At 42.1% G+C, this 27,590-nt stretch overlaps 2 protein-coding genes across 4 annotated transcripts; one reads left to right on the top strand and one right to left on the bottom strand.

Annotated features, from left to right (window-relative positions):
• The first annotated feature begins 71 nt into the window (after window positions 1-71).
• Window positions 72-4,548, top strand: LOC130178258 (UAP56-interacting factor-like). Of its 2 annotated transcripts, none has more exons than XM_056390328.1 (9): window positions 72-264; window positions 443-583; window positions 687-847; window positions 2,500-2,684; window positions 2,959-3,031; window positions 3,220-3,275; window positions 3,402-3,476; window positions 3,701-3,827; window positions 3,981-4,548. In XM_056390328.1, the coding sequence occupies exons 1-9, from the start codon at window positions 192-194 to the stop codon at window positions 4,080-4,082; spliced, it is 993 nt and encodes a 330-aa protein (XP_056246303.1). In that variant the 5' UTR covers window positions 72-191; the 3' UTR covers window positions 4,083-4,548. The 2 variants fall into 2 exon arrangements, with proteins under 2 accessions (XP_056246303.1, XP_056246304.1); XM_056390329.1 differs by having other exon boundaries at window positions 74-264; window positions 2,536-2,684.
• A 426-nt stretch (window positions 4,549-4,974) lies between these two features.
• Window positions 4,975-27,350, bottom strand: LOC130178255 (TSC22 domain family protein 2-like). Of its 2 annotated transcripts, XM_056390325.1 has the most exons (4): window positions 24,829-27,350; window positions 16,635-16,709; window positions 7,410-7,461; window positions 4,975-6,943 (listed from the first exon to the last, which is right to left on the bottom strand). In XM_056390325.1, exons 1-4 carry the CDS (start codon window positions 26,667-26,669, stop codon window positions 6,548-6,550), a joined length of 2,364 nt encoding a protein of 787 aa, XP_056246300.1. In that variant the 5' UTR covers window positions 26,670-27,350; the 3' UTR covers window positions 4,975-6,547. The 2 variants fall into 2 exon arrangements, with proteins under 2 accessions (XP_056246300.1, XP_056246301.1); XM_056390326.1 differs by lacking the exon at window positions 16,635-16,709 and having other exon boundaries at window positions 24,829-27,349.
• Between the last annotated feature and the right edge of the window lie 240 nt (window positions 27,351-27,590).

Here is a 27,590-nt window from a genome sequence, read left to right on the forward strand (position 1 = left end):
TTTGTTCAATCCTACTACGTTTCCCACAATGCAAATCGATGTATTTACAGAGCATGCGCAACGCCGTTTACGTTCGGAGGAGGTCCGTGTCTGTTGTAGCGTAGCCTCAAAAGGGACGAACAGTTAGCACGATTCGCTGCTACTATTGAGTTTCTCGTTTTACTCAGGATTGTTTGTCGTGGTTTTAAAGTATGAACAAAGGAGATCCTGCAGCAGGTCGGGGGAGAAGACCAGCCGTCCCTGATAAAGTCGACATGTCATTAGGTAAGGTCTTCATTAGCTGTGGATAAGGTGACCAAAATAGAGTAATAGCTACTGTTTGCTAACGCTACTTACTGGTGGGTGTGAGTCAGTAGGTAGTAGCTAGCGAGCTTGCTAAATAGATTTAATTTGAAAATTCAGACGCCCTTGTTTATCACTGCTCATGTGATAAATTTAACAGATGACATCATTCGGTTGAACAAAAAAGAACAACAGCTGAAAAGGAGGCAGGCCACTGTGACCCGCCGACCAGTCAAGAAGAAAGGCCATTTAACCCAAGGAAAGGGAGTTTCACCGCGGACTGCTGGACCGGTCCAGAGAGGTGTGTCGCAGACCTTTCGCTAGTGTTGTTTGCTTCACCACTAACCTTTTTGCCAAACCAACTTTGTGTGTGTGTGTAATGGAGCTAATATTATCTCTACCAGGAGGTGGCGCACGAGGAGGTGCACCTAAATTGAGAAACAGAAGGGTCCCTTCCCTACCTGGTCGACGACGGGGTCAGGGGGTTATCACAGGACTGGCAGCCAGGAGGCCAACGGCTCTGCTCAAACGGGTCGGCACACTCAACAGAGCACCAGTTAACCAGGTAATGGAGGACATATCACAGCAGGGCATACCAGTGTCAGGCCAGTGTCAGGCCACTGATAACAGCCAATAATACTGACCTGAAACCTCAGTGTAGACTGCTAGCTATTTATGCACAGATCCTATTGTGGGATCATAACATAATTTGAATGAAATAAATAAGAACATTTTCTCAAGATGTAGGAATCATTGCTGTAAGTGTAAGATGTCTGTAGTAGTGGACAAACATGTTGAGGAACTGCATATGGAACTAGCAGCCTACTTCAAGTTGCTCTGTGCAGTGTTACCACTTTCTAAAGCAGTGTTGGAGGACCTTGTCTTTCAGTAAGCGTATTATTCAGAAAGACTGTTTAGTCTCACAATGTACTGGGCATAGTGTCATTGTCTCTTTAATACAACATGTAATAGGAAAATAATTTTAAAGCTCTTAACTCTTAGCATTACTAGTTTAGTTGAATAACATCCTTCCCTCATGCTGGAATGAGAGGTGTAAAAACATGTAACTTCTTTGTTTAAAAAAAAAAACAACAACAACAAAGCTCTGAAAAAGTAAGTAGAGGAAAAAAGAAGAGAAGTACTACTGCAGATCAAACGCTGAATATCAAGTCTAGAGTTAAACTTTAGTCATTGTGCCTGCACTAGCTGTCAAAGAAAGATAAAAAGAGACATAAATACTTTTCAGAAAATTTTGCATCAGTATTTGTTACCTTGGTAACCAAAGCCCCTCTTGCTTGCTGAGTCTAAAAGGAAGCACACCAACAGACTGTACTCCTCCTACTTTAATGAACTGGCCCTGCCTTACCCTGTTCACATCCAGAGGCAGTTTCCTCCACATCCTGTCGCCTGGCAACAGACATCAGCAGCCGCTGTCTGGTCTCCAGGAACAGCAAACTCGTGTCGTTAGCTGCCCCTCCCATTGCCTGCTCCAGATAATCTTAGAGACTTTGCAGTTTTGTTTGCCATTACTCAAGAACTGTGAGCTTTTGATATTCAAGACTTAATGTACTCTTGGAATCTTGACGGATGTGAACTCTGAACGACCACGGCATCCTTGACTGCTTTTCTATCTTTTTCTACCAAACTTGAGGGAGTCATTGTTAAAGCTGAGTTTTACATACTTAATGGCTTATGTCATCTCATTTTGGGAGGCATTTAGTTTTTTTTTCTTATTATTATTATCAAAGTTGTCTTTAAATTCCAAAGTGCATACAAAATTCAATCTGTCACATGTTGAAATTCAAGAAATGTATGCCCACGCCAATAATGTTGAACAGGTTTGTAACCCACTGAGCTAACCTGTGCTTTAAGAGTTTAATAAATGGGTACCTCAAGGAAGTCACTCCCATTATTTTAAGGTTTGTAGTATCATGCTTCATTGCACTTAAAAATAAGACAGTAGATTCAGCATAGTGTATTTTTTTTTGCTGTTTTGTTTTCTGTTCATATAAAAGTTGGTTTATAAAGATGGGGCTGTTTTGATCACAAGTTTTAATGCTGGGTCAATTTTAACTTTTTAACTAATGCTGGACCTTGAATGTTTTTCTTGTATTGGTTGTTTTAAACAGAAAAAAACCCCAAAAGCATCTTCTCCTTCTGTGTGATTGTAGATGCGATACAGTTCTGCAAAAGCTTTGCCTTTGGTTATATCTGCAGTATATTAAAGACCCTCCACTGCACCTCCCTCTTCAGAAAACAAGACAGAAAACAAGGCCATTCATTCAACGCGCTGAAGCCCAGTACAGGAAGCCAGAGGGTCAGAGGTGGCCGTACAGGCAGCCTGATCCACAGGGAGTTCAGAATGCAACACCAGTCAGGAGACCATTTCAGCTGCGACGACGGTGAGAACACCTTATAGCAACTTAAGTACAGTCCCATCATGCACTTTTTCTAATGTATAGTTCTGTATTACTACACATAAAATTGTGGTCTAAGGACTCAACGTTGGGCTGTTTCATTTTATTGCATTTCATGACACACATGGCTCAGTTTTAAGAGGTGGAATCTAGAGAGTGGTTGGATTTCAAACGGGTATAAGGGAGTGACGACCAATCTAATTTTGCTGCTGATTGAACAGCTGTTTTTTTTTTTTTTTTTTTTTCCCCCCTCATACAGACCACTGCCACCTGTCCAGCAGACTCAGAGGGAAGCACGCCAGGCCACATTTCTTTTTCGCAGGGGACTCAAGGTACATGATGTTTTTCTATGGACTTATGTTCAGTCCTAAAATATATTTGTAGACTAATGTGACTGTGTTGTGGATTGTCTGTAAGTATACGAGTTGTACCTGTTTTATGTGGGTATTTCAAGACTTAAACTTACCCCTATATCCAACTGTCAACTCAACACTGTGTTTATTCCTCGTGTCCTCTGCAGGTACAAGCCCAGATGCAAAAGCCAAATCCTCGATCTGCTCCAGTCAGAACTCGCCAGTAAGTAGTCATAGGCTCCAGTGTCTGTTTTGGCTCAAGCTGTTAAATGGGAACCATTGTTTGCCACTTTAAGGTCAATGTCTGTTGTGTTTGTGTCATATGATATAGCATCTTTTTGTCCACCAGGTGGCGCACATCGACAACCAGCAGTGGAATCTTGACCGTCTCAATTGACAACCCCACAGCCAGGACTCAGCCTGAGTAAGTATCACTCATCACAAGCCCGCTGGATCTTTTCACACTGGTTTTACACTTAGTTAAGAAATAATTTCCATAAACAAGTTTTTTGTGGTATAATAGTATTGTGGTACCGTCTCACAAATAGATGGGATTTTACATGTTGATACAAACATCACATACAAGACACTTCCAGATTTAAAAAAAGAAAAAAAAACAAAAAAAGTGCTTCCTTCACTCCTTCAAAGGCCTCCAACTTCTTGGACCCTGCATCCTCCGGCTGCCAGCTCTGCTCCCATCAAGGTGGACACGGCGGAGAAGAAAATACCAAAAGGAGTGCCTCTACAGTTTGACATCAACAGTGTTGGGAAACCGGTGAGAATGTGCTACTTTAGATTTCCTTATGGTTTTAATATACAGACATAGGACCATTTTAACTACAAGGATTCATATTTCCACATTGTCTTTTAAAGATATTGCTCAACAAAGAGTGTTAACGCGATGTTTTTGAACTTTTTCTTTCCACAGCAAACATCGATAACCTTGAACGAGCGATTCCGTATCCTGAAAGATCAGCGAACCACCGTAGCACAAAGCAGTAAAGGCAGCCGATTTGTTACCGTGGGTTAGCTGGTTAAAAACACAGAGACAACTAATACCCTGAAGCTCCTTTTGTCCTGCTCAGTCCCACACAGTGATCCCCACTTTTCTAATGGATGAGAACAATTGCTGACTTTATAAGCAGGAGGGAGGGCAACCGTGGGACAAACGAGTACAACGTGGACAACTGCTCGACTGTGAGAACTCGAGTGTGCAAGTGTCAATGGAAGAGTTGGTTTAAAATAAGTTTCCATTCATTGTCCATATCATTATATGCAGCTATTTGTATTGTGGATGTCCTATACTGGGAAGGAAGGAGCTTTTTTCCGCACTTTGGACTTAGAACTGTTGACACTATTAAGAAGACTGATTGGAAGTATTTTTCAGAGAGGATTGTTATGTATTTCCTGGAGTGGCACGTATGTTCTCAATCCTTTTTTTTTTTTGTCGAGAATTGTTTTGTAATGTTTCTTCAAATAAATGAGTTTCTCTTTGATGGTTTGATAATTGTATGGCTTCATATCAGTCTTCAGCACACTGATACTTAACATGTTTAGAATCTCCATCTTATCTCATAATGACACAGTGCCATCTGCCCAGTCATCTCCCTGCTGATTTACAGCAGTCTGGTGTTGCCATTTTTATATGAAGTACTTCACGTATGTAGAAAGTTCGCTAGCACATGTTTTGCATTTGTAGCACTGTATCCTGGTGTGCGTGTTGGGTTTATGAATGGTAGGAAGACAGTGTGCTTTATCAAGAGCTATTGGAGCTTCTTTGAGATTGGTGCATATTCCAGGTTTCCCAGTGAACAGTAAAAGGTTTCAAATTTCAACAGGATTATTTTACAGTGATCTGTATTAATAGTATTAAACCGGTTCATTCATCAGGAGCTTCATTACAAAACAGACACGTTTTGGAATCTGAATATTGCTTTTATTTAAATACATTAAAATTTTGCAATGTAACAAAACTATTGGCATATGAAATTCAAACACCATTTAAATGAACAAAACATGGCTCACTTCATTTTTCTGTGACTAGTGTCAGTAACACTAGTTTATTTTTCTCTCTGTGCCACATCATTTTCCCCCATTTACACTGTTCACAGACTATCTTACAATAAGAGTGCTGAATAAAAATGAGGTAAGAAAGTGGTTTGAAGATTACAGATCATGCAGAACATGCTGAACAGCAACAAAATATTTTGTGAAAGAGGAAGTAACCAAAAAAAACAAAACATAAATGTGTGCATTTAAAAATAATCAATTTACACAGCTTTGCATCTTTGGTTACAAAGTAGGTTGAATGATTTCACAGCTTTCCCCCCTGGCCCCCTCAGGAAAAACAATGGAAAAAAATAAGGTAAGGAGGGGGGCATGTATGGCAATACTAATTCACTTTCAGATAAACTACCAATAGAACTGAATCTTCATCGACTGCCTTGAGCAGGTTCACGTTAATATTTGATGTCAACAGGTGAAGAGTCACCCATCAAGGCTCTTAATACTTTATACTATACAAAAATGTACATTCATACAGGATTTTGACTTGAGCTATGAATTGGCAATTGCAGCGTAAAATTTGAGTTAGTGTTAAACATTTGTCAGAATTTCATCTTGCCTACATTTTTGACAAATATAAAGCATTGCCCCTGGGACGTGCGGCCAATCTGTTGAAACACTGTAGAAGAAACGAGGAACAAGTCATTGGGCTACTGTTAAACAGCTTTCATGAAATTGTTCATTTTTTGAAATTAGCAGCCCTGTAATAAATAAAACACTTAACAGTAGAACTCAAAAAGACCGATGCAAGAGTTGGACTTGATGTAAAAGTAACGGCAGCAGTGTGTCGTTCCGAAAACAGACTCTCTCTCTTTCTCTCTCTCTCCCACTTCTTACTTTACAACATGAAACAGCAAGGCTAAAAATAACTCTTTACCCACTCAATTATCTCATTTAAAAAAATAATTGCTCTCTTTTTGACAATCACTCCTGTTTGTCCCTTATGCGAGGTGTACCCCTCCCTTTCCACACCCATGGTTTGAGCAGGTCTCAGGTCTGGTCGAAGGTCCTTCTTGCTCTGGCCTGGTCCAAGAAAGGACATCCCCTCCAGAAGCTTGGGCCCAGCAGTCAACTCAAGACGGAAGAAAACCCACCTCGACCGTCCCTGATACTCTGTCTCTACACACACACACTTTCTCTCTGTCCAAGTCTCTCTGTCTCTTGATGATTGCATTAACACTGGAAAGGCCCACAGTACAGATGCATACACACTAACATTCCAACACCAAATCCACACTTGTTTGCTAACTCACCCTCTCACTCACACTCACACTCACACACACAAGCACTGTACTTTGTGGTCAAGCTGGTGGCTAAGAAGACAAAGTTTTTTTTTTTTTCTTCTTTTTAATTTCACATACACTAACTGTAATAAGTTGTAGAGAAGATGCTCTTTTTTTTCTGCCCCATGTGAAGCAGGGCAGATGCACTTCAAGCGGAGGTGACGTTGGGTTGCAGTTGTTGTTGTTGTTGTTGTTGTTGTTGGCCAGGGTCAGGCTGAGGCTGAGGCTGAGTCTGGAACTGCTGGGGTTTAGGTTGGTGCTGGAGCTGAGGGTGTGACTGAGGCTGAGGCTGAGGCTGAACTTGAAGCGGTGGCTGGGCCTGTTGCTGAGGCTGGCTGAGTCCTTGCTGGGGAGGCGTGGCACCGGAGCTGGCGGCGGCCGACTGGGCGGGCAGCTGAGACAGCTGCTCGCTGTTGGCAAGAGATTTCAACACGGCGTTCTCCCTCTCCAGCACAGAGTTCCTCTCATACAGCTCCTTGATCTGCTCTTTTAAGACCTCCACCTCTTCACGCACTGCATACATCAGATGGCTTTTCACCAGGTCCTGGAGGAGAGGAGAACATGGCATGAAATATGTTACCGAGTCATCAACATGTGGGACGTAACCAAAAGCAGACCAGTCATACAGAGGCTGATTTATTACGTTCTCACATGCAGCACACAAGGACATCAGAAGGACGCTCAATGCTTAAGTTGTTCATGTATTCGTTCTAGCTGTGTGTTCAGTGAGTGTTTATCTATACAAACAGCATGTAAAGACCCATGGTTATTATAAACATGAAAATAAGTCAAGACAGAGGAACTTCTTCTAGGAATAAAATGAAGAATGGTCCAAACACAAATGACTTCAATTCAGCAACATAATACAGTATATGAGTATGGATTATGTTCCCTGATATTGCTCCTTCCATGTTATTGAATGACTACTTCATACAGTTTAAATTAAAAAGGGAGACTCAAGTCAGTTTTACTCAGAGAAATGTATGATCAGTGGTAAATGGATTACTCACCATAGCCTGTTCAATTTTATTATCAATGGCAACAACATTGGTTCCAGAGGCACTGTAAAAAAAAAAAAAAAAAGATAGAAAGAAAAAAGACATAAAGTCATGTCAGAATTAATCATGTCATTTTCAGGATCCAAACCTACTGGAGAGAGATTTCTCAGCTCAAAGCCCCTTTTTTTCTGCTTTCTTGTCTTTCCCCCCAACAGATGGTAAAAACACAAAATACTGGAACAACAATCTAAATGAATAAAATAAAAAGCCAAAATCTGGGAAAAACAGATGCGATACTGGTGTTCAATGATCAAACCGCTGGCCCGCAGCTCACCACAGGAAAAATAGGACAGATCATATAAAATGACCTGTCAACACTCTTGGTCATACCATTTACATCTTAACTCCAATCTAGGTCAGTTCCCTGAGTTCACAGGAAGAAAGAGAGAGGTTTCGCCGCAGGCAACACAATAGGTCCAAGTTACTGCAAAGAACACATCATTTTGTGACGTTGCCATACTTAGAGTAGGTGTGGTAATGTCTCCAATGACAGTGAGCAGTCTCAACTGGTAAAAACAAGCATGTACAACACTGGGATCAATACCCACATATTCTTCCACTGTCTATAACTAAGGTGACCCCGTTTCGTTGGTCCGACTCTTAACTGCGTCACAAAGTAGTTGTATTTCCGGTACTTCATAGACAGATACACAGGTACAGATCTGTGCATGCGGAGCGGAGTAGTGACCTCTTGCCGTTACCTGCGGCGTGTCCGGTAGGACAGCAGCGGGGTCGCGTGCCGGGTCGGGTCCGCGGGGCAGCACTGAGGCTTGAAGGAGAACGTGCAAGGCATGGTGCTGCTGCTTGAAGCTACATCCGTGTCCGCGGAAAGAAGGGCCACTGGAGCGAACCGGAGGAGGTTTAATGGGGTAACAGTGACCACATTTAGAATAATGAAACGTGAACCGGCGGGTGGAGCAACCAGAGGACTGACTGGAGGCGGAGACATGTCTGAAGTGATTTCAGGCTCCGCCCGACACGTAGTGACCTTTAACTGTAGTAACTGTACTGAACTGTATCAGCAGGGGGAGAGCTATGGAGGCCCAGCCATGCCAAACATTCATTCATTTAACACCGTTAATTAATCCATTAAGAAATTGGCAAATAATTGGTAGTTCCATAACAAACAGTAACATAACACTTAAATTGTATAAAATAATAATAAAAAAAAACAATTAAAAAGCATTTAGAAATATATTTACATTCATTAAACTTAATGTCTTGTTAAATTAATCTTTATAATGTGAGGGATAATCACATTGCATTACAATTTGTAACAATTTTTTCTCTTAATTACAGTGGTGATGGATCAAATCAGTTTATGCAGCTAGTTATTCCACGGACTGACAAGTACCAATAACAAGACCAGCACTCTATAGCCAGTGAGTCATAGTGCTAATCAATTAGATCTTCAACATCTGTTAATTAGCACATAGCAGTTAAAGTACAGCTGAGGCTGATGGGAATGTAAGGTTTGCAGCTATCGGGGGCACCCGGTGGCTCACCTGGTAGAGCGTGTACCAAATCTGACATGTCATCTCCTCTCTCTCTCTCTCTCTCCCTCCCTCTACAAATTTCCTGTCCCTCCCTCACTGTGGCAAAATGCCTGAAAAAATAACTTTTAAATAAGTTTAGCAGCTATTGGACAGGTATTGCAAAGTGTTGGACTTGGTGGCACTAACATAAATAAATGAATGTTTACGGCTCACCTTGTATTTTAGGCATGAAGATCAATGCCACCATGTGGTATGAAGGTGCCTCACTAGACACCAGGTTGACTATAGACTCCCCCAAGAAGAAGAGGACAAGATGTTCTGTTCCTCCACACCATCCAATTTAAGTGTGCGAGGCCAGCGGAAGCACTCAGTCGATTGTAATCAGCAGACTGTATCGGTGAAGGAATGCTCCCCATACCTCTGCTGCTATCAAACACTGTCACTCACACTGTCCGTCTTACACTACTGCGCTTTGATCTCTGTCAGATATGACAATGTCTAACATGAGCCACAAGAACAACATGTACATCACAAAATGAACGATGCCGACATGTGTTGAATAAAATACACATGGTGTCACTCATGCTGCACAGACACACACCATTCTCTTCAAGAAATAAATTACAAACAAGAATGCACATTTCAGCAGTCAGTACTCACTCATTAGTTTCTCTTCCTCAGAGACCACATTATGTGACCCCCCCACAATTGGTTACATAACTATATGTGAAAAAAATAATAATTAAAAAAAAAACAAAACTGCAACCTCAACTTCAAATGTGTGTTTAATTTAGACGAGGCGTCACACACAGGCCCTCCTATAGTTCTACTGCCTAACAGGAGTTTTTGACAGGCCTGTGCCCAGAGGAATCTCTCACTCTATAAACTACAGATGCTGAATAGAGTCTGTGAACTACACCCTTGTTGCTTTACCAGTGGCTTCATACAGTACAGGAAACCAAAATATGCAGAAACAGAAATGACATGATTTTTTTTTTTCTAAAGCCAACCAGTAAGAAATAATAAGAATTAAAAGACCAACCAATCACAATACATAAGAGATGGGAATTCATAGTGTTATATTTGCAGTCTTATATTTTATATATTTGTAGTCTTTGTAGACTTTTGGTGAAATCGTGCTACTAAATAAATTTAAATAAATGCACAATAATTATTTTTTTCAACTAATTCGGAGATAAAGCAGATTAAGAATGAGTGCAGTAGTTAAGACATTATAAAAGGCAGCTGTTCTGAAGACACAAATTGTGGGAGGACTCACACAAGGCTGTTTTTGGATGTTGGCAACAAAGGCCAGACACTCCTAAGATTATAAGAGCAACAGAACAAAGTTGCCATTTTGTCGAAAAAAGTACACCTGAGGAGGGAGATTTGGGCCCAAACCTCACCACCATGCACATGACATCTAAAGTTTTTCATTAAAGATTAATCCGTTGATTGTCTCAATTAATTTCTCAATCGTTTGGATATTATTAGTACTGGTATTATTGGATTGGTACAAAAAAACACCTATTTCTAGGATGCAATTCAACATATTCATCTTGCTTGTTTTGTCCGACCAAAACCCAAAGATATTCTGTTTGCTATAATAGAAAACAAATGAAATCAACACATAAAACCTGGAACCAGTAATTGACTAAAACAATAAATGATCAAAATTGTTGCAGAGTAAGTTTTGTTTCAGCTCTATCGACATCGAATCTTGAATGATACTGTGTTGGAGCTCCGTGTCCTAATGACTTTGAATTACTTCACTGCCATGATGTATTTTCTCTTGGGGTTTTCCAACAGCTGGCTTCAGTGGAGGCCACAATGAGATGAGATGAAACGAGAATAAAAAGGAGAGGAAACACCCCTGTACCGTCAGTGTCAGGACATGTGACCGGCCAGTGATACATTTGTAACTACGGACACTGGAGATCATCAATGCAAAATAATACTTCTCAAAGAGCTGAGACAAATTTTCACCTGGAGCCAAGGCTTGGATGATAAACTGTAGTTCTGCATCCTGAAGTCAAAGTGGGTAAGATGATTTTGTTAAATAATGATGTTTTGAGTGGCTACTCTTTATACTTTAGCTGCAAAATGTACAAGTTACACTAAAGCAAGCAGGAACAACAATCAAGTCAAAACCATATTAGGATAACATCTGGTATTCAAAATAGGACTTCCAAGAACAACTGGCACTGGGGGGGAGATTTTGCAAACCACATCATGAGTGAGTAGTGTTTTGGAGCTCAATAGAACGAGTGTGCCTGGCTCCTGACACACATGATCTTGTTTAAGCCTCTAGAGCTCAAGTCGAAGTCAAGAACTTGTTTGAGCACCTGACTTCAAAACAAAACTGTTGAACGGATGATAAAGTCAACTGCTCTGTTTTAGCAGTGTTACAAAGCAAACACTATATATCTACTGATGTAAGTAAGGTCAAGACCCACAGGCCTAAGGGCTGGGCTGAGAAGAAACAGACGGCTAATGAGGGCTTGAACTTACTCTTTCTCTGATTATGCAACCAGCACTTCTGTAAACTTCAACCTCTACATTAAAAGGGCTGAAGTTTATAAGCTCTGGGTAGAGTTTGGCATTTCCCCATACAGTGTTAGCAGTAAAATAGGAATGTCAATGAAAAGTCCATTAGAGGCAGAAAAGTTTACACTCACAAAGTGTGGGCAAGCGGAGCAGTGAGGGTGAATAACTCATCTGAGCATCGAATAGTTGTCATTCCTTGCCTCTGGCAGAACTGCTGGCATGTTCAAGAACAGTAGATTTCCTTCAGCAACACAGGAAGAACAAAGCTAAGTCTATTTAATTTGACCTGAGACATGATGAAACAAGTTCAGAGCTTAAGAGGGAGGGCCTGACCATATGCCCAAGAATGACAGGTGCACAAGTCAGTCATACCAAGGCATCTGAGATGCACAGATATCTCTCAAGTGTAAACTCGGGTCTTATCGTTCTACCTGGGCATGTGGCTTTGCATTGCATAAGTGCAGTAAAATCTACACTGAAAGTATACGGAGCATATCATCTTCACACTCAGATGAGCATAAACCTACTTTCATTTCATCCAAGACCTGACAACTTCCACTATCTATGTTACATTATGCAGCTGTGCATGCAGAAAGGCAAAGGCAGTTACCCGGCAGTGACTAAAATGAGGAAGTGCTAAAATTACAACCAAGAAAGCATCAAAACTCTCTGTGGGCATGACTTGGGAATAATCAGAGAGCAGTATACGTTATTAATTGAGACGGTCTAATAGGTTCTTTGGATCTGTGCGAACAAGACATAAGAAAATCTATGTGAAGCAATTGATAACAGTGTGGTCATAGCAAGTATGGTGGAAAAGGTAATGGACGAAATGGGATCCAAAGCAAAAATAATGGGGTTTCTAATGTTTTCTGTTGCTGATCTACTTACAATGGTAGTCTGTGCAAATCTTGTTTGTTTAGTCTAGCCTACATTTTGAACATTTAGAGATTTCTATTTTGAGATTAAACATTTTGTCAATCTGTGGCTCAACTGATGTTGAAATTTTGGGAAATACACTTACTGGCTTTCTTGCCAAAAGTTAGATGAGAAGATTGATGCCACTCAAGTCTGTACACTAAATATGAAGCTAGCGCTAGCAGTTGGCTAAAGATAATAAAGACTTGAAATAGACAGCTAGCTGGGCTCTGTCTAAAGATAACAAAATACACATGCCACCACCTCTAAAGCTCACTAATGATCACTTTATATCTCATTTGTTTAATCTTTGTCTAAAAACAGAAGTGCAGAAACCACAAATCAACTACAGTTAGATATCATGTACTGAACTATTTCTTGGTCGGGTGCAATAACTTCCTGGAGTCTCCACTGGTTGCATATAAAATAAAAAAGTGTAAACATAAGTATGGTTCTAGTACTGCACACCTGCAGTGCTTAGAGACTTGAATCTCAGGTAAACCTGTTAAAAAAAAAAGGTGATTGACTCCTTTTACACTGCCAGACGAGTTTGCCTTTTTGTTTGGACAGAGGACACAGACACACAACTGCAGAGAGCAATGTCATCATGCTCATGCGCGCACACACGCACACACGCACACACACACACACACACACACACACACACACACACACACACACACACACACACACACACACACACACACACACACACACACACACGAGAAAGAGTGAGCTGCTAGCTGCTGTGCAGATTCGTAAAATGGATCCATTGTATCTTACCCCCGGGGTTGGTGCTCCTGCAAGTGTCGGAGCCTCCGTGTGAGACGCTTCGATTGGTGATTGCATGTTTTTTAAACTTATTTCAGGGTGGCAGCTTCCTCTTTCATCCACAGTGTAGCTGCAGTGTTTCTGGTTTAACAGCACTGTGCTGGGATGATTACAGGTGTGTTTACAGTGTTTGTGTGCTCTGGAAGACGTCACAGCAGGAAAAGGGGAGAAAATTAGCGCGTTCACCCCAGTGTTGTGTTTATGTCACTGCCGATCGGAGCTGATAAATACCAGTGACTACTGCGAGTCATTTGACCCGGGAGTGAATGCCCATTGTATCCGTTCCCATTTGACGGCAAAAGCCAGATGTTAGAGATTCTCATCGGGTTTTTTGATCAGTGTGGAAAAGGGGCTTTAGGGAGGTATAGATGAGAAAGGAACATTGATTAAATGTAGGTTTTCTTCATATACACACCGTAAATCTCGGACTACAAGCCGCTACTTTTTTCACACGCATTGAACCCTGCGGCCTATACAACGATGCCGCTAAATTATAGATTTTTTACTGGCCAAAGGCCTCCAGGGGGCGCTCTAACGGCCTCCGGGGGGCGCTCTAACGGCCTCCAGGGGGTGCTCTAACGGCCTCCGGGGGGCGCTCTAACGGCCTTATGAACAACTACATTATAGTAAAAATGATCTGTAGGAAATTTAAAGCCAGTGTCTTCTTTTCTCAAAATGTCACATATGCTAAAGCACATTTTCACTTTCACGTCTTCTATGACTTCATCTTTTTGCTTCAGGCATGATCCCAAATAAACTTGAATAAAATAGACTTATTAAGGGTCAAGACCAAAGGTCATCTCCAAGATCTACCAAACACAGATGTAAACAAAGCCCTGATTATCTTTGCTGCCATGGAAACAAAAGCAGCCCTTGGCAGATCAGTGTATCCACAACAGCAAAAAAAAAAAAAAAAGTGAATCATGGGGCTCATATCAGCTCACTATCATCATAAGATTGTGCCATCTTACTGTATTGGTGAGCGGAATTGGGCAAATTGAACAGGCAAAAGAGTTAATAAAAGTAAAACACATATTGTGTCTTGAAGTAATAACACAACGTCTTGGTTTAGATAATGCCATCTCAATATAGCTTTACCTGTTAACTGCTGAAGTGGCGTGTGTTAAGTGTCTGCATGTGTTCTCAGCAGCTGGTGATGGTGTGTCAGCTGTATATTTCTCTAAAAACAGTTTCATTTCCTGTCACTCAAATACGGTTTTCTGTGCTTCCCTTTTCATCTTTGTAAAACACTTTATTTATCTATGGTCAGCTCTTTTGAAGGCACTTTCTCATAATACAGCAACAGGGTGAGAGCTTCTCTATATCAGTAAGTGTCTGTATTATTTCACATACTACAGTGACTTAACTTTAAAATGTAACCAAATAATATTGGTTTGACAGGAACTCAGTAACTCAGTGGGGAGAGTGATGCAGAAGAAACCAGGTCTCACCCAAGTTGACATGAGTCCTGCATTACAGGTAGCATGCACACACTCTTCAGCCTTTAGCCTCCAAAGCTGAGAGCAACAAATTGAGGATGTGTTTCCAATTTTCAGTTTTTAAAAGTATCATCATTCTCAGAGTTTTGGCCATTTTCCATCAACAATTACCTTTTACTTAAAAAATGAACAGGTGATCTTGAAACATCACTAGAAGGAGCCCTGTACTTAAAGCGACATGAGCTATCACATGACCAGACATTGTGTGAATGATATAATTATGATCAAAAGTGCCTGTTCAAAATGTCTATTGGTATGAAGCGCTACTTCCTGCTTCAACTTTGATCATGTCGCTTGTGCTTTTCTTACGTTTAGTTTAACTTTGTTTCAAGTTTTACTAGGCAAAGCCCAGTTGGGATGGGCACTTTGGGCACGTTCTTTGTTTTCACTTCCAAATAAGGTTAGATTAGATAATTGAATTAAGAGCTGAAACGAGTAATGACTTAATGAGTAGATAAGTCGATCGACAGAAAATTAATTATATGATTCCTTGAGTTGTTTATCAGTCAAAAACTTCACTCATTCCCTGCTTCTGTTTTTATGTAATACCCTAACTGATACTGGATTTTTTTAGGCTGATATTGATTTCATTATTTGAGAATTTGAACTTTCCGATAATGATATATCAGCCAATAATCATTTTTAAAAAATGTAAACACCTGATATACGCAAACAATCTTTATAAAGATTCCTTTGATTTTCTTTTTTAAACTGGGATCCAGATATATACTGAGTGGGACATTTTACTGTTGAAAAATCAGCTTGTCAGTTCTCTTTGGAAGACATAGACAACTGTGAAACGGAGAAACTAGGTGCGTTTCCATCAACCTGTTTCCATGCACATCTTCAATCTGGTGTATCATTAAAAGCAAATTGTGACAAAGTGCAATGGAAACAGACTGAAGTTTCTGCTCCACTGGAGAGACAGAAAATTAGCGGCAGACAAAAACATCAGCTCTGTGTGAAGACTATAACCATCCTCACATTAATGCATGAAACAAACATATTTTATCATATTTCCAACACGTTTTCCACATTGTTTTTCACCATTTGAGTTTTGACAAGCGCGCATTTAATATGTCATCTTGTTGCACCACCCTCTTGCTCTGCATGGCTTCATGGCATCGACTGGAGAAGAAGCTCCACCAGCTGTTTGACTCGATGAACCGAATCCTATCTCATATCAGTACATGTTTATTTGCATTTTCTTTTGCTGATTTTCTTAAAATTCAGTTAAAATCTTCTGTACTGATATATCTGTAATTAGCTAATATCAGTCAATATATCGGCCTGAGGGACTTATTAGACTAAACCCGTTTTATATCACTGTAAACTGAGTATCTTTGGGTTTAGAACTGTTGGTTGAATAAAACAAGACATTGAAAAATTAGAAAACTGTGATGGACATTTTTTGAAAATTTCTGACATTTTATAGACGAAATGATTTGTCAATCCTCCAGGAGGAACTATAAGACATTGATGTGTAGAGCAACACCTACTTTGGACTATTTTTCTTAGCTTGCAGCCACGTAACCCAGCCCCCGGATAATCAGGAGAAAATGGATGGATGATTGATCAATTAATTCATAAAATATTCATCAGATTAACTGATGATGATAATTATTAGCTGCCCTAAGTGGGTTAAACTTGTTAACAATCTCTTTAACTTTCAAACCAGAATTTTGAAGTGACACAAACAGTATATATTGTTACAGAAAGAGGGTCAAAGAAAACATCTATTGGCCAATCCTGTGCTTGCTGCCAGGCTTTGTTTCCAAACTCAGTCCATGCACGTGGAGAAAGCAAAGCTCACTGCTACTGAACACGGCACACATGTTGTTACACTCTTGCAGGCCTGTCCAGTCCAATCCAGTATAGTACGGTACCTATCACTGTGGGCCTTTGAGTCCCTTAATCTGCTGCCAGACTGGAAGGCATGGTAGAAAGCCTTGGAGGGGTTCCTGTGTCACATTCAGGGAAGAGAGAGAAGAGACAGAGATAGGGAAGAGTTGAAACAGTGAAAGCAGACTAAAGTTCCTAGAAATGTTTCCTCACGCAACTTCTTTCCACCTCAGAGAACACCTTCGCTTGAGTTGTGTGGTTAACTTGGCTGGAGAAAAGGCTCTTAGCTTTCACTATAACATTTGGGACATTCAAACAGAGCAAAGCAAAGGGGCTGGGGAAAAGGAGACTTGACCTAAACACAGGAATGTATGTTCAAAGGTGGGGACAGCTTCATAAACTTTAAGGGCCTCCCTCAGGCCATTCACCTACAGTATGCTGGCCATCACTCATGCTTAGGTTGTTTTCCTCATAACTAAACACACGGTATGAAGAAGAGAAAAGCCATAGCCTCCAGTTTTCAGCGAGAAACTCGTTAGCTCTTTGTAGTTGTTGACATTTCTTGACTTTTTTGGTTCAATTCATCACATCAACAACATCACGTTATAGAATTTAACATTACCTCCTATATTCCTGCTGGTGATTAACTACAAGTACACGGTGTTCTACGCCGAGGGATGTAAGTCGGGAAGGGGAAAGGAAACCCCCCGCTCTGACCCCTACACACACACACTCATTTTATCTGCCCTCAGCTAGTGCCTTTCATAACTAACCACTTCTCTCCACATGCGCACACGCACACGCACACACACACACACACACACGGGAAGTTGATTTACAGCTTGTGTGTGAATATTATAGCAGCCAAGGCTCTTTTCCTAGAAATCTCTGGCACAAACTCGCTTTGTCACATTACCTCATGACTAAACACTCTCACAAACCTCCTCCCATGCCTCCTGCTTCATTTTACTTTGCAGGCAACAGCGCAAGAAAAACCTCCGCACACACGTGGCAAGCGCACACCTCCACTGAAAACCTCTCTTTCTCACAGAGACTGGAACTCAGAGCTGAGTACAACCGAGCTATCAGCTGAGATCGTCGAGGTCAGATGACTTGGAGTCCAGAAACCTCTTCATGTATGAGGTAAGAACTGGAGGAGTCATCATTCCCTGTTTTCAAGTAGCAAACACTCACCTCTCAATGGCTCTCTTTGTGAGTCTAAAATGTAACATGTCAATATCCATTTTCTGAAAGCGCCTCTTTGTAAACAGAATAGTCAGTGTGTTTCAGCAGTGCTGAAAAGTGCCAGAAAAACCCCAGAGTCTGGAGGGTGAGGAGGAAAGAAAGAGGAAACACATAACCCAGGAGAAAAGTGCAAACAAGAAAAACCCCCTTTCCTTTTTATAAACCGCTCTCTCAAAGCACGTAAACTATCCTGACACAAAAACCATGGCTGCACATGCTCAGGCTTTACCCGATGCTGCCCCTAAGCAAACGTATGACCTGGCAGCAGACAAAAATAACCTTTTGGTGCATTTTTGCTGGTTCCTGTCACACATCTCCTCGCAGCATGACACATGGTTTTTCCTTCAGTGTGCCTGTGCTACAAACCAGTGGCCGTGTCAAAGATTCAGTTTCACGATGCTGAACTTTTTAATAACCTTGCGCACTCATTGAGCATGTGAAAGTCCACTGTTGCCAAAGGAAGTGCAAGAGGAGAAAAGAAAAGGGTGCAAAGAGGAAAATACACAGAAAACAAAATGTGTCAAAATATATTTTTAATTCTGCGTTAAGGTGTTGTGGAGGCGTCATGCAGACGTCCCACCAAAGCTGTCACTTCAATACTTGACTACTGCTTGGTGCTATGCAAGCAACAGAGATACCACGTAAAAACCACAACTATCGCGATTGGCCGACTTGGGCCACTTGTGTAGGTTTCCAGTCATCGACAGTGAGCTTCCATTTCAAGTGCACACCCTCTCATTCTACTCTGCTTTCGTGTGTTGGGGCTGTTGGTACAGGAATGAGGGCTGAGGGGTAACCAACAAAGTGGGGTTGGCAGCAGAGTGACAGGTAGAGTAATCGGTTGGCAGGGGGGGGTGCAGAGGGAAAAAGGGAGAGGCTGAAAGAGCGCGTTGAAAACTCTTACTGTTGGTGCGCATGACGCTTCAGGTTCTCAGCACCATCCATCCATCTGCCACAGAGCAGAAGTAGGTCAAAATTATTTAGATTTCAGCTGCCCTGTGGGAGTTTCTTTCAGCAGGTTATGGGTTGTAGGCGAGGGAGATGGAGGACAGGGAGCACCTTGAGCCACTGCATGATTACAGCATAGCCACTGGAGGAGATTAGCCTAGATTAGTGCAGCGGACCCAGGATCTTTACCCCATGACGACCCCCGGAGCCTAATTCAACTTTTTGATCCTGGGCCATACTTCCCCTAAAAAGTCCCTTTTTCCAGGGCGTTTACAGGGTGCACGGTTTAAACTGGCAAACACAAGCTATTTTATTGTGTACAGAATGCCATCAGGTTAAAAGCAAGCACTGTTTTTTCTTGTATCAAAATATAAAAACCAGAAATGTTTTTTTTTTTTTTTTAACTGAAACAAGTTATACAGTCAACTTCCCCAAACTAAAAAACTAGAGTGAGAAGGGGAGAAACTGGGAAAACCATACAGGAATTGAGATAAACTAAAGTGAAACTTAGACTCCATTTGTCAATTCTTTGTTTGTCTTGATGAATTAAAGGGGAACTCCACCACTTTCACACATCAACATCCGTTTACAGGTGTTGGGGAATACTTCTGCACATGTAAAACAAGTTGTATAAGGTCTTTTGTTGGCACAGAAGGAGCTGCGTGTTGGTTGGAGCTGAAGACTACAAATATGAAAATGAAAAAAATAATCTGGGCGTGTGGAGTTAGAAAAAAGTGAGTTTACCAGACCTCATATAGGCTTGAGACTCCAGGCTACTTTAGCTACTGCTAGCATAATACACACCAAATCTCCAACCTGACTGTTGACTACTCAGTTGCATTATGGGTAATGCAGATGCCAGGTTTTGACAAAGAAGAAGCAAGTGTGGAATGAAAGAAAGACGATATCTCTGTTCCTTTTTTTTTTTCTTTCACTGTCCATCGTGAGTCAAAGTGTTAAACAAGTGCAACGTTAAATCAGTGAAAAAGTCGGAGAAGAAACATTTGAAATGGACATCTTGACGTTCTGTTTTCAACCTCCTTTTGCAACAATGATTCAACAATCCTGGCGATTTATAAAGCAAGACACAGACTAATCCCTCTGTTGGCTAATCACAAGCAAAAATGATGTCTTAAACCAAGCAGTTGCTTTTTAATCTGTCGTTGTTATTTGTCCAATTTGCCTAATCGCTGCACTACTTGAGATGCCAGGAGTTTTGGTCCCTGAGTTTAGACGCTGTGATTATTTGGTTTAAGGGCATACAAGTCTCCAAACATGCCCATGAAAATAACAGGATTTATCTTTGGATTACTGTAAGAAGAATTGTAAGTATTGTTAGAAATTTAAACTGTGATAACCTTTGTAACATTATTTTCTTATTTTATAAGATTTTATAGAGTAGTCAATTAATTAATGAAATAAATGAATTAGTCAGAAATTATAAGAACAAGCTGGTGAAAAGCCAAAAGTACAAAACAGCTGAGAAGTGTGTCCTTCAAGTCCCAGAGGTACCACTTTCCAAAATCAACATAACAAAGATATTCTTCAGCTAAGCTCATATACAGCACAGTACACCACCCCACACCCCTCTTGGACTGAGATGGTGACGTTCTTCTGCTTGACAGAACAATGGTGGGCCTCCATACCTGGGGTGGAGGTGATGACTGAAGCAAAGCTTACCGACAATACATCTTTCTTTTTAAAATAGCTTTAGGGCTGAGAGAAGGTCGGCGTCACAGAGGAGGAACAACTTGACTTGTGTACACAAAAACACATACCACACACAGTTAGTGGTTAAAGAGTTCAGGGCAGGAGCAGAAGATTACTTACTACACTATTGGTAAATGCAGTGACAGTCAACTATATTACATCTGCAGAGATCCAAGATCTGGTACAATTACAGCACTAATGGTGGCAGCCAGGTTTAGAACTGTGATTACTATTGAGGGCAAAGATATTCAACAAAAAAAAATGTGTGTGCTTCTACCTCTGTGAGGATAAAATGTGCCCACAAAATGTCATATGATATGACCAGTGAGCCCCAGTGCGGAAGCAGGGAATGAACTAAGGAATATTAAATGAATAGAAGTCAGAGAGCAGTGTGAGGGACTGACTGAAAACAGGATACAGCAGTAAAGCAGAGGTCACAGAGGAGGGAAAAACCCTGTGGTACATGTTGTCTCTCTATGTGTGTGTCTCTCTCTCTCTCTCTCTCTCTCACACATACACCTACACAATTCCACCTTGACTTAAAATTAAGAAGCTGTTAGTGTCTGTGGTGAATCTATCCAAAAGTATTGCCTGACCATGTGACTCTCTTCAGTGAGCAAGCCTCCACCCCCATCTTATATAGCTGTGCACACATACATAAGCACATGCTGAGACACACCCCTCATCCACCCACATAGAGACAGTCTCTCAATTCACAGTGGCATACCTGCTGCACTACATTGCAGACCTGAACTCCCCTCCCTTCTCCTGAGTCCTACCTCTTAAGAAGTATGATTTTACATAAGCTCCCATTATGTATAGGACAATCAAACATTCCCCCAGCATGATTTAAATTCCACACAGACTACAGATGCAATACATTTATGCAAATAATCCTGCAAAACAGAAGCAACTCCTTAGTGAGTACAACAAAGACACTATGACAATCCACCAATGTTATTTTACGCCTACAGTTGTTGAAGCAATCTGGGAAACATTAAGCTGAGCAAATAATATTCTAAGATTGAGAAAAACATCTTCAATCTTCGATCTTTATCTACTTTTTCTTTAATTACTTGCAGGGAAAACTGCTGGTTGGAAGAAGACAGGGACAAACATTAGAGCCTACCAAATGGCCATGTTGTGCAATGTGTGTTAAGTCTCCAACCCTCTTAAATATGGAGTCAATAGTGTGTATAAGAGTGGGTGCATTCGTGTACATATAATATCTCTCTGGGTTGTGCAGATTGTAGATATCAGCTACTGAAGTAGTCCTCTTGAGGAGAAAATGGAAGTGTTTTTTTTGTGTGGTGTGTGGGGCAGCAAGAGACAAAATAAACAGTGCAGTGTAAATGTAGAAATTAAGCAAGAGACAAAAAAAGCTGTCGAGGGGGGGGGGGGTATTGAGCATAGCTAAAATGCCTGCTGAGTTTCACTCTGCAGTTTCCTCCACCTCTTCTGAGCACACCACAGTTGCTGCTGCAAAAGAATGTCATTCAGCACTTCATCTGTACACGAACAACTGTCATGCCATGTCTGTCAGTCACTCAATGGGGTAGTAGGTACAAAGCACTGACTGCACTGATGCTGCACCAGTGCAAAAACAAAAACAAAAACAAAACAACAAATACTATGAAAACAGCAACAGCTGAACACTCCAGTCAGCTAGGGCTCTCAGTGACTTACACAGGGAGTGTGAATGGCTACTAAACATTGGGGTATGTGTTTAACCACGTCCAAAGGCCATAAACAGTACGTACAGTAATTTAACCTATGCTTGCATTGCAAAAGAAAAGGGCCACAACGTGACAACAAGCACAGTTGGCCGACACACCCCACTGTCAGGTCTCTTATCGGCATAATGGGGGCACAGTGGAAAGACTACTGCTCAATGTCTGATAGTGCTTGGCTGTCGTAAGAGACCCCTGCTCTTATCAGCCTGGGAGCCGGGTCTTCTCACAAGCAATACATAGGTACTATGAAAAAAATGATTATGATTACAAATTAACTAAGCAATCACATTAGGAGTATGTGATTTAAAAAAGCTTAAATTGTGTGCTCCAAGAGCATCAAGAATAACAATAAAATAATAATAATAATAATAATAATAAATACTGCCAAAATAAAGACTTTGGCATTTTTAAGGAATAAAATAACTTTTCCAAAGACTAAGAGGCACACCTCCCTGGGATGGGCGCAGAAGGAGAGATGTGAAATGCCTCTGCCTTTAAACAGAGATCCTGCAAGATTGCTGCTAAGAAGACCCTTCATTATACCAGCTTTGCTTGTGTACACTGAACCAAACAAACCTGGCATACAGCTGCCCCGGATCACATGCCGAGTTTAGACCAAAGATTCACCAGGAGACGAAACAGTTTGAAACAATCAGGGAAAAGTTGTAGTGGTGTAAGTCGCCTGCAACTCAGCTTGTCCAGTCACCAGGGATGGTTTTAAAAAGGCACATAATCTGTTTCAACAGCCAATCAGCTCGTAGCTAACTCTGCTGGTCAAGTAAGTTACAAATGGTCAGCTGGTCAAATTTGGCTTGACTAAAGGTGCGACATTGCTGCGTAAAAGGTGATTAAGAAACTACGTGAGGTGAATAGGACAAGTGCATGCTGTTGTTCTAAAAACAATAAAATGTTCATAATTGAATTTAGCCTGTTGACTTACCCACTTATCAACAATTTAATGTCAACAATTTTGATACACTGTTCAACTTGCCTGAAAATCATGTTTTCTTTGGTTTAAAGGCAAACCAGTGATTTTTTTCTATACATCCATGGATACACTGCAAGCAGAAAATGCTACGCTAATAACTAATTTGACACTTTCAATGGTGCCAGTTTATCAAAGCGTAAACAAATAAGTGCCAAGAAAAAAAATAGTGTAACTCACTTAATCCACAGCAATTTTAAACTTCCCGTTTATATCCCAAAAGCATTATGTGAACAGTAGTTCTACAACTTGATTATCTCCCAAAAAGAAGTAAGACAAATAATAATAATAATAGAATTGACAAATCCATTAGTATTAATTGTTCATGGGGGCTCAGTTGTCTCAATCATTTTGTCTAAAGTGTCAAAGTTGCATGTGACACAAGTAAAGGATTTTACAGACTATACGCTGTAAGATTCCCTTAAGTGCACATGACTGAGACAAATCTAAATACTGTTTAAATACATGTGAAGAAAAGTAATGCCAGTGTTCTGCAGTCTGCGTATCTAGTCTGGTCTACATCCTGGTATATCTGTAAGACTGTCAATGGAAACCACTGAGAGATTTCAGGCACTCTATCATTTCCGCTCATGAGTGCCATCTGCTACAAGTGAAACAAAGAGCTAAAACTGGAATTGAGAAAACTTTTCTCAAATGTCCCAACGCCTAACTGAAAACGACATAATGACGAGTCACATGTACACATCTGTATAGTTATATCTTGCCATTTACATACAGAATACAACAACAATCAGAAATATTAACTTCTTTTTTTAAAAATGCCCAATTTTAGAACCTCTACCATGTCTGCTAATCAGAAGTTTTTTCAGCCAATCCTCTAAAATCCTGTTCACACTTTCTTGAGGGGAGCCTGATGGGGCTGCAAGTAGAAACCATGATATCATAAAAGTGGCAACACAAAATCAAACACTCTCCATTATGTTTGTATTACAAAGTCTTTCCCGAAGCAGGAACTAACTTATTGAAAGGTCAGGCATGCAGCACATTCACAGAGTGGCCATGAGTGGCCTCAGGCTAATAGAAAGCAGAGCGAACCCTGACAGTAGTGGATTGTTAAAGTGGGAGAACAAAAAGGTTGGAATCATTAGACCTGCGACAAAATGTTTCCACACACATAACACAAATAAACACCCTTACAGGCAAGAAATCACAATGTTACACAAGTCATGTGTATGTTTAACAAGTTGTTGCCTGTGCTAGGGGAGCCATGGGTGTTTTTCCTCAAGTGTGCTACACTCCACTTACTTATTTAGGCACTAATGAGAAACAACAAATATTATATATCCTTCTTGTGAGCCTCACTCTTCCTTCTCTCCATATGTCCCGGAAACAAAGGGGGAAACGCTGTCCATCTGAAAAGTTCAATGACCAACACTAAAACAGCCATCGCCTTGGCTTTGGCTTTCCACCTTCTTGTGATCACAGCAATCGGCCAGACATTTCTGCTGTAACAAGCTACCGCACAGCTGTACACTGAAATATGCCCTTCCTTAAACTGTCTACATGTGATTGTTCAAATTGTGTGTACTGTCGATAACACATACATACAGGCATTGAGATGCAGAGATGATACTTTAAGACCTAGAAACTAATTACCTGTCCTCCTCCCCGTCGACAGGTATGTGGATTCCAAACAGGCTGTTGACAGCTGGAGTTGTGAGCTGCAGGCTCTCAGGCATGAGGGGCTTCACCGGTTCCTTCCCAGAGACAACAGGAGACTGTGCGTTGACGAGACCCTCCAACTTCCTTCCAGCACCACCCTCCACCTGTCCAAATCCAATTACTGGGAAGCCCTGCATCCCCAAAGCCACCGGAGTCTTGCTGTGGGGTATCTGACCCAGAGGCAAACTGGAAGCTGTCACATTTGGCAAGGCTGTACTGGAGGCACTGGGCACGGCAGTGGGCACAGTGGTGGGAACACTGGAGCTCACTGCGATGGCAGGCACATTTTGTACACCGGACGATGTAGGGTGGAGGCCGTGGGGTTGAGGCTGTCCAGCGGCTGCATACTGGCTCACAGTCTGTTGCTGCAGAGTGGATCCACCAACTAGTATGGAGCTTCCAACACCTCCCATTCCAATAGTCTGCTGCTGCAAGAGGCCCGGAGCTGGTTGTCCAGTAGGTACAGAGCCCCCTCCTGCTCCAGAAATATCTCCAACCTGGCTTGGCACAGAAACCCCTCCAGAGGTTGGAGGAATGACCGAAGCGGGTCCTTGTCCCGCAGGCTGCAGCCCTGCAGAGAGGCTGGACAGCCCTGGCTGCATGGAAGCAGGCTGTTGCTGCTGATAGTACTCTGTCTGGTTCTGCATCAATCCAGATGACTGGCTGGTCAAGGGGTGGCCCATAGCAAGCTGCTGCTGCTGGGGAGGGTAAGGGATGGGCTGGGCTGAGGGAGGCATGATGGAGGTCTTTTGTATGTGGACACCAGACTGGGGCAAGCCATTTTGTCCAGCAGGCAGCACGCTCTGGGGAGCAGAAGGCTGTAGACCTCCCACTGTTGGCTGAGCCGGGACAGCTGTCGGCTTGCTGCTAGAGAAAGCACTGTGCGTGGCCGACCCACTAACACCCTGTTGACGAGCGCTGAAGTTTTGATGGTGAATTTGTTGCTGCTGCTGTGGTAGTGTCTCCACTGAATGCATGCGGGATGAAGAGTGAGAAGCATCCGCCATGGAGCCCAAGCCCTGACCTGAGTGTGTTGCCGGGGCAACCACAGAGCATCCTGTAAGCCCGAGCCCACTGTCTCTGTCAGCAGCAGGGTCCAGTGTTGCACTGGCGTGCCTAATGCTATCTACAGTCCTACTCACAACAGAGCCCTCAGAGTCTTTCTCATAAAACTCTGTACACGTCCACCTGCCTCTTCTGAAGGGTTCTCCAGTACCATGATCGAGTTTAATGACCCTGAAGCGTGAAGTGCAACTCACCGTGGAGGTGGCAGGAGGAGCTGAACTTGTCACTGCAGCAGGTTGGGATGTGTTTACTGACACATTGGATGGCCCAGCGCTGGTTGCTGGAGCAGGCTGTTGCTGCATTGCCCCGGGCTGAGTGATGAGGGGTAAACCAGTTGTAACGCCGATCCCCGGCGGCTGCTGGCCGCCTTGAGCTGAGCCCAACACTCCCACTTTTCGAAACTCCACAATGGGATTGCTTGACAGCGAAGACAACTGACCGGCTTGAGGTATGTGTGATGGGGCCATAACACTGATTGCCTCTGGCTCTCCAACATTATTCAGGGTTTCTTCGGATGAACTTTTGTCACACGCAGGCTCGTACTCAGCCCGCGACATGTCGTATATTTCCGATGACACGTCTTCAGTCCGTGACTCGTCCGGGTCCTCCAGACTCTCCGTGTCGTCGGTGGCACCTATAGCTGCCACCTGGGCCTGAGTCACACTTGTGATCTGAAAACAGCTCTTTTTCTTGGCCGGCATTTTCGACATATTGCCTGCCTGATTCCAAGTCCCGTATGGCTATGTTTATCCTCCGTCAAAAAAGGACGAGCTGGTTGCAGCTTTTAAAAGATTAGATCATATTAAACAGCACACTTGCATCAATTTACTTAGCCTAGCTAACTGTGTAATCAAGATGAATCTGCGCCATCCCTCTTCCTCTCTCCTGTTGCGTTTCATGAGCTCATAACGCAACGCCACACTTCGTGTCGTCTTGTCCAGCAATGCGGCTTTAGACACGGATACCAGCCGCCAGTCCGAGGATCGATCCAGAGCTTTCGGTCAGTCCGGACCGGCCTGCTAATATCCCGGTTGTGCAGTTGTCAAAAGGGCCGTTTTCGCACAATGTGCTGCCCAGCTGTAGGAGCTACTTTAGGCTGAGGAGGGCCCGCAGCCCTCCACTCACCGAGCTAGCTAGCAAGTCAAGCCAACTGGCTGCTGCACACTCCCCCTACGTCGGAACAAGTATGTGAGACATCTTCCCGAAAGCAGTCCTTTGTACCCTCTCACTTCACCAGCTTAAAGTCAATCGGTGGCGACACTTACTTGGTAGCAAATTGCGGCCGAGGGAGGAAAACGCTCTTAATTTTCACGCTTTAAAACAAATGAGAATCTAAACAGCGCCTACAGTTACCTCCCTCACTCAGTCACTCTTGACAAGATGGCTATGTTGTATGTAACCGCGCTGCATCGTGGGTAGGTAGGGTGCGCAACGATGTTTACGTACGAGACATTTGAGAATCCACATTCATGCTGCCTTCATGGCACCTCCGAAAAAATCACAACTACGATGAAATTGTGTAAGTGAACATTTTCTGGGTGTCAGTCCTTTGAATCCACCACCACTAGTGTACAGGTTTTCATCCCAATCGATCTCTATGTAGTTTAAATCCATTCTGGTTATTTTGCTTC

Source organism: Seriola aureovittata, chromosome 12 (genome assembly GCF_021018895.1).
Source record: "Seriola aureovittata isolate HTS-2021-v1 ecotype China chromosome 12, ASM2101889v1, whole genome shotgun sequence".
In the NCBI taxonomy this organism is placed as follows: Eukaryota; Metazoa; Chordata; class Actinopteri; order Carangiformes; family Carangidae; genus Seriola; species Seriola aureovittata.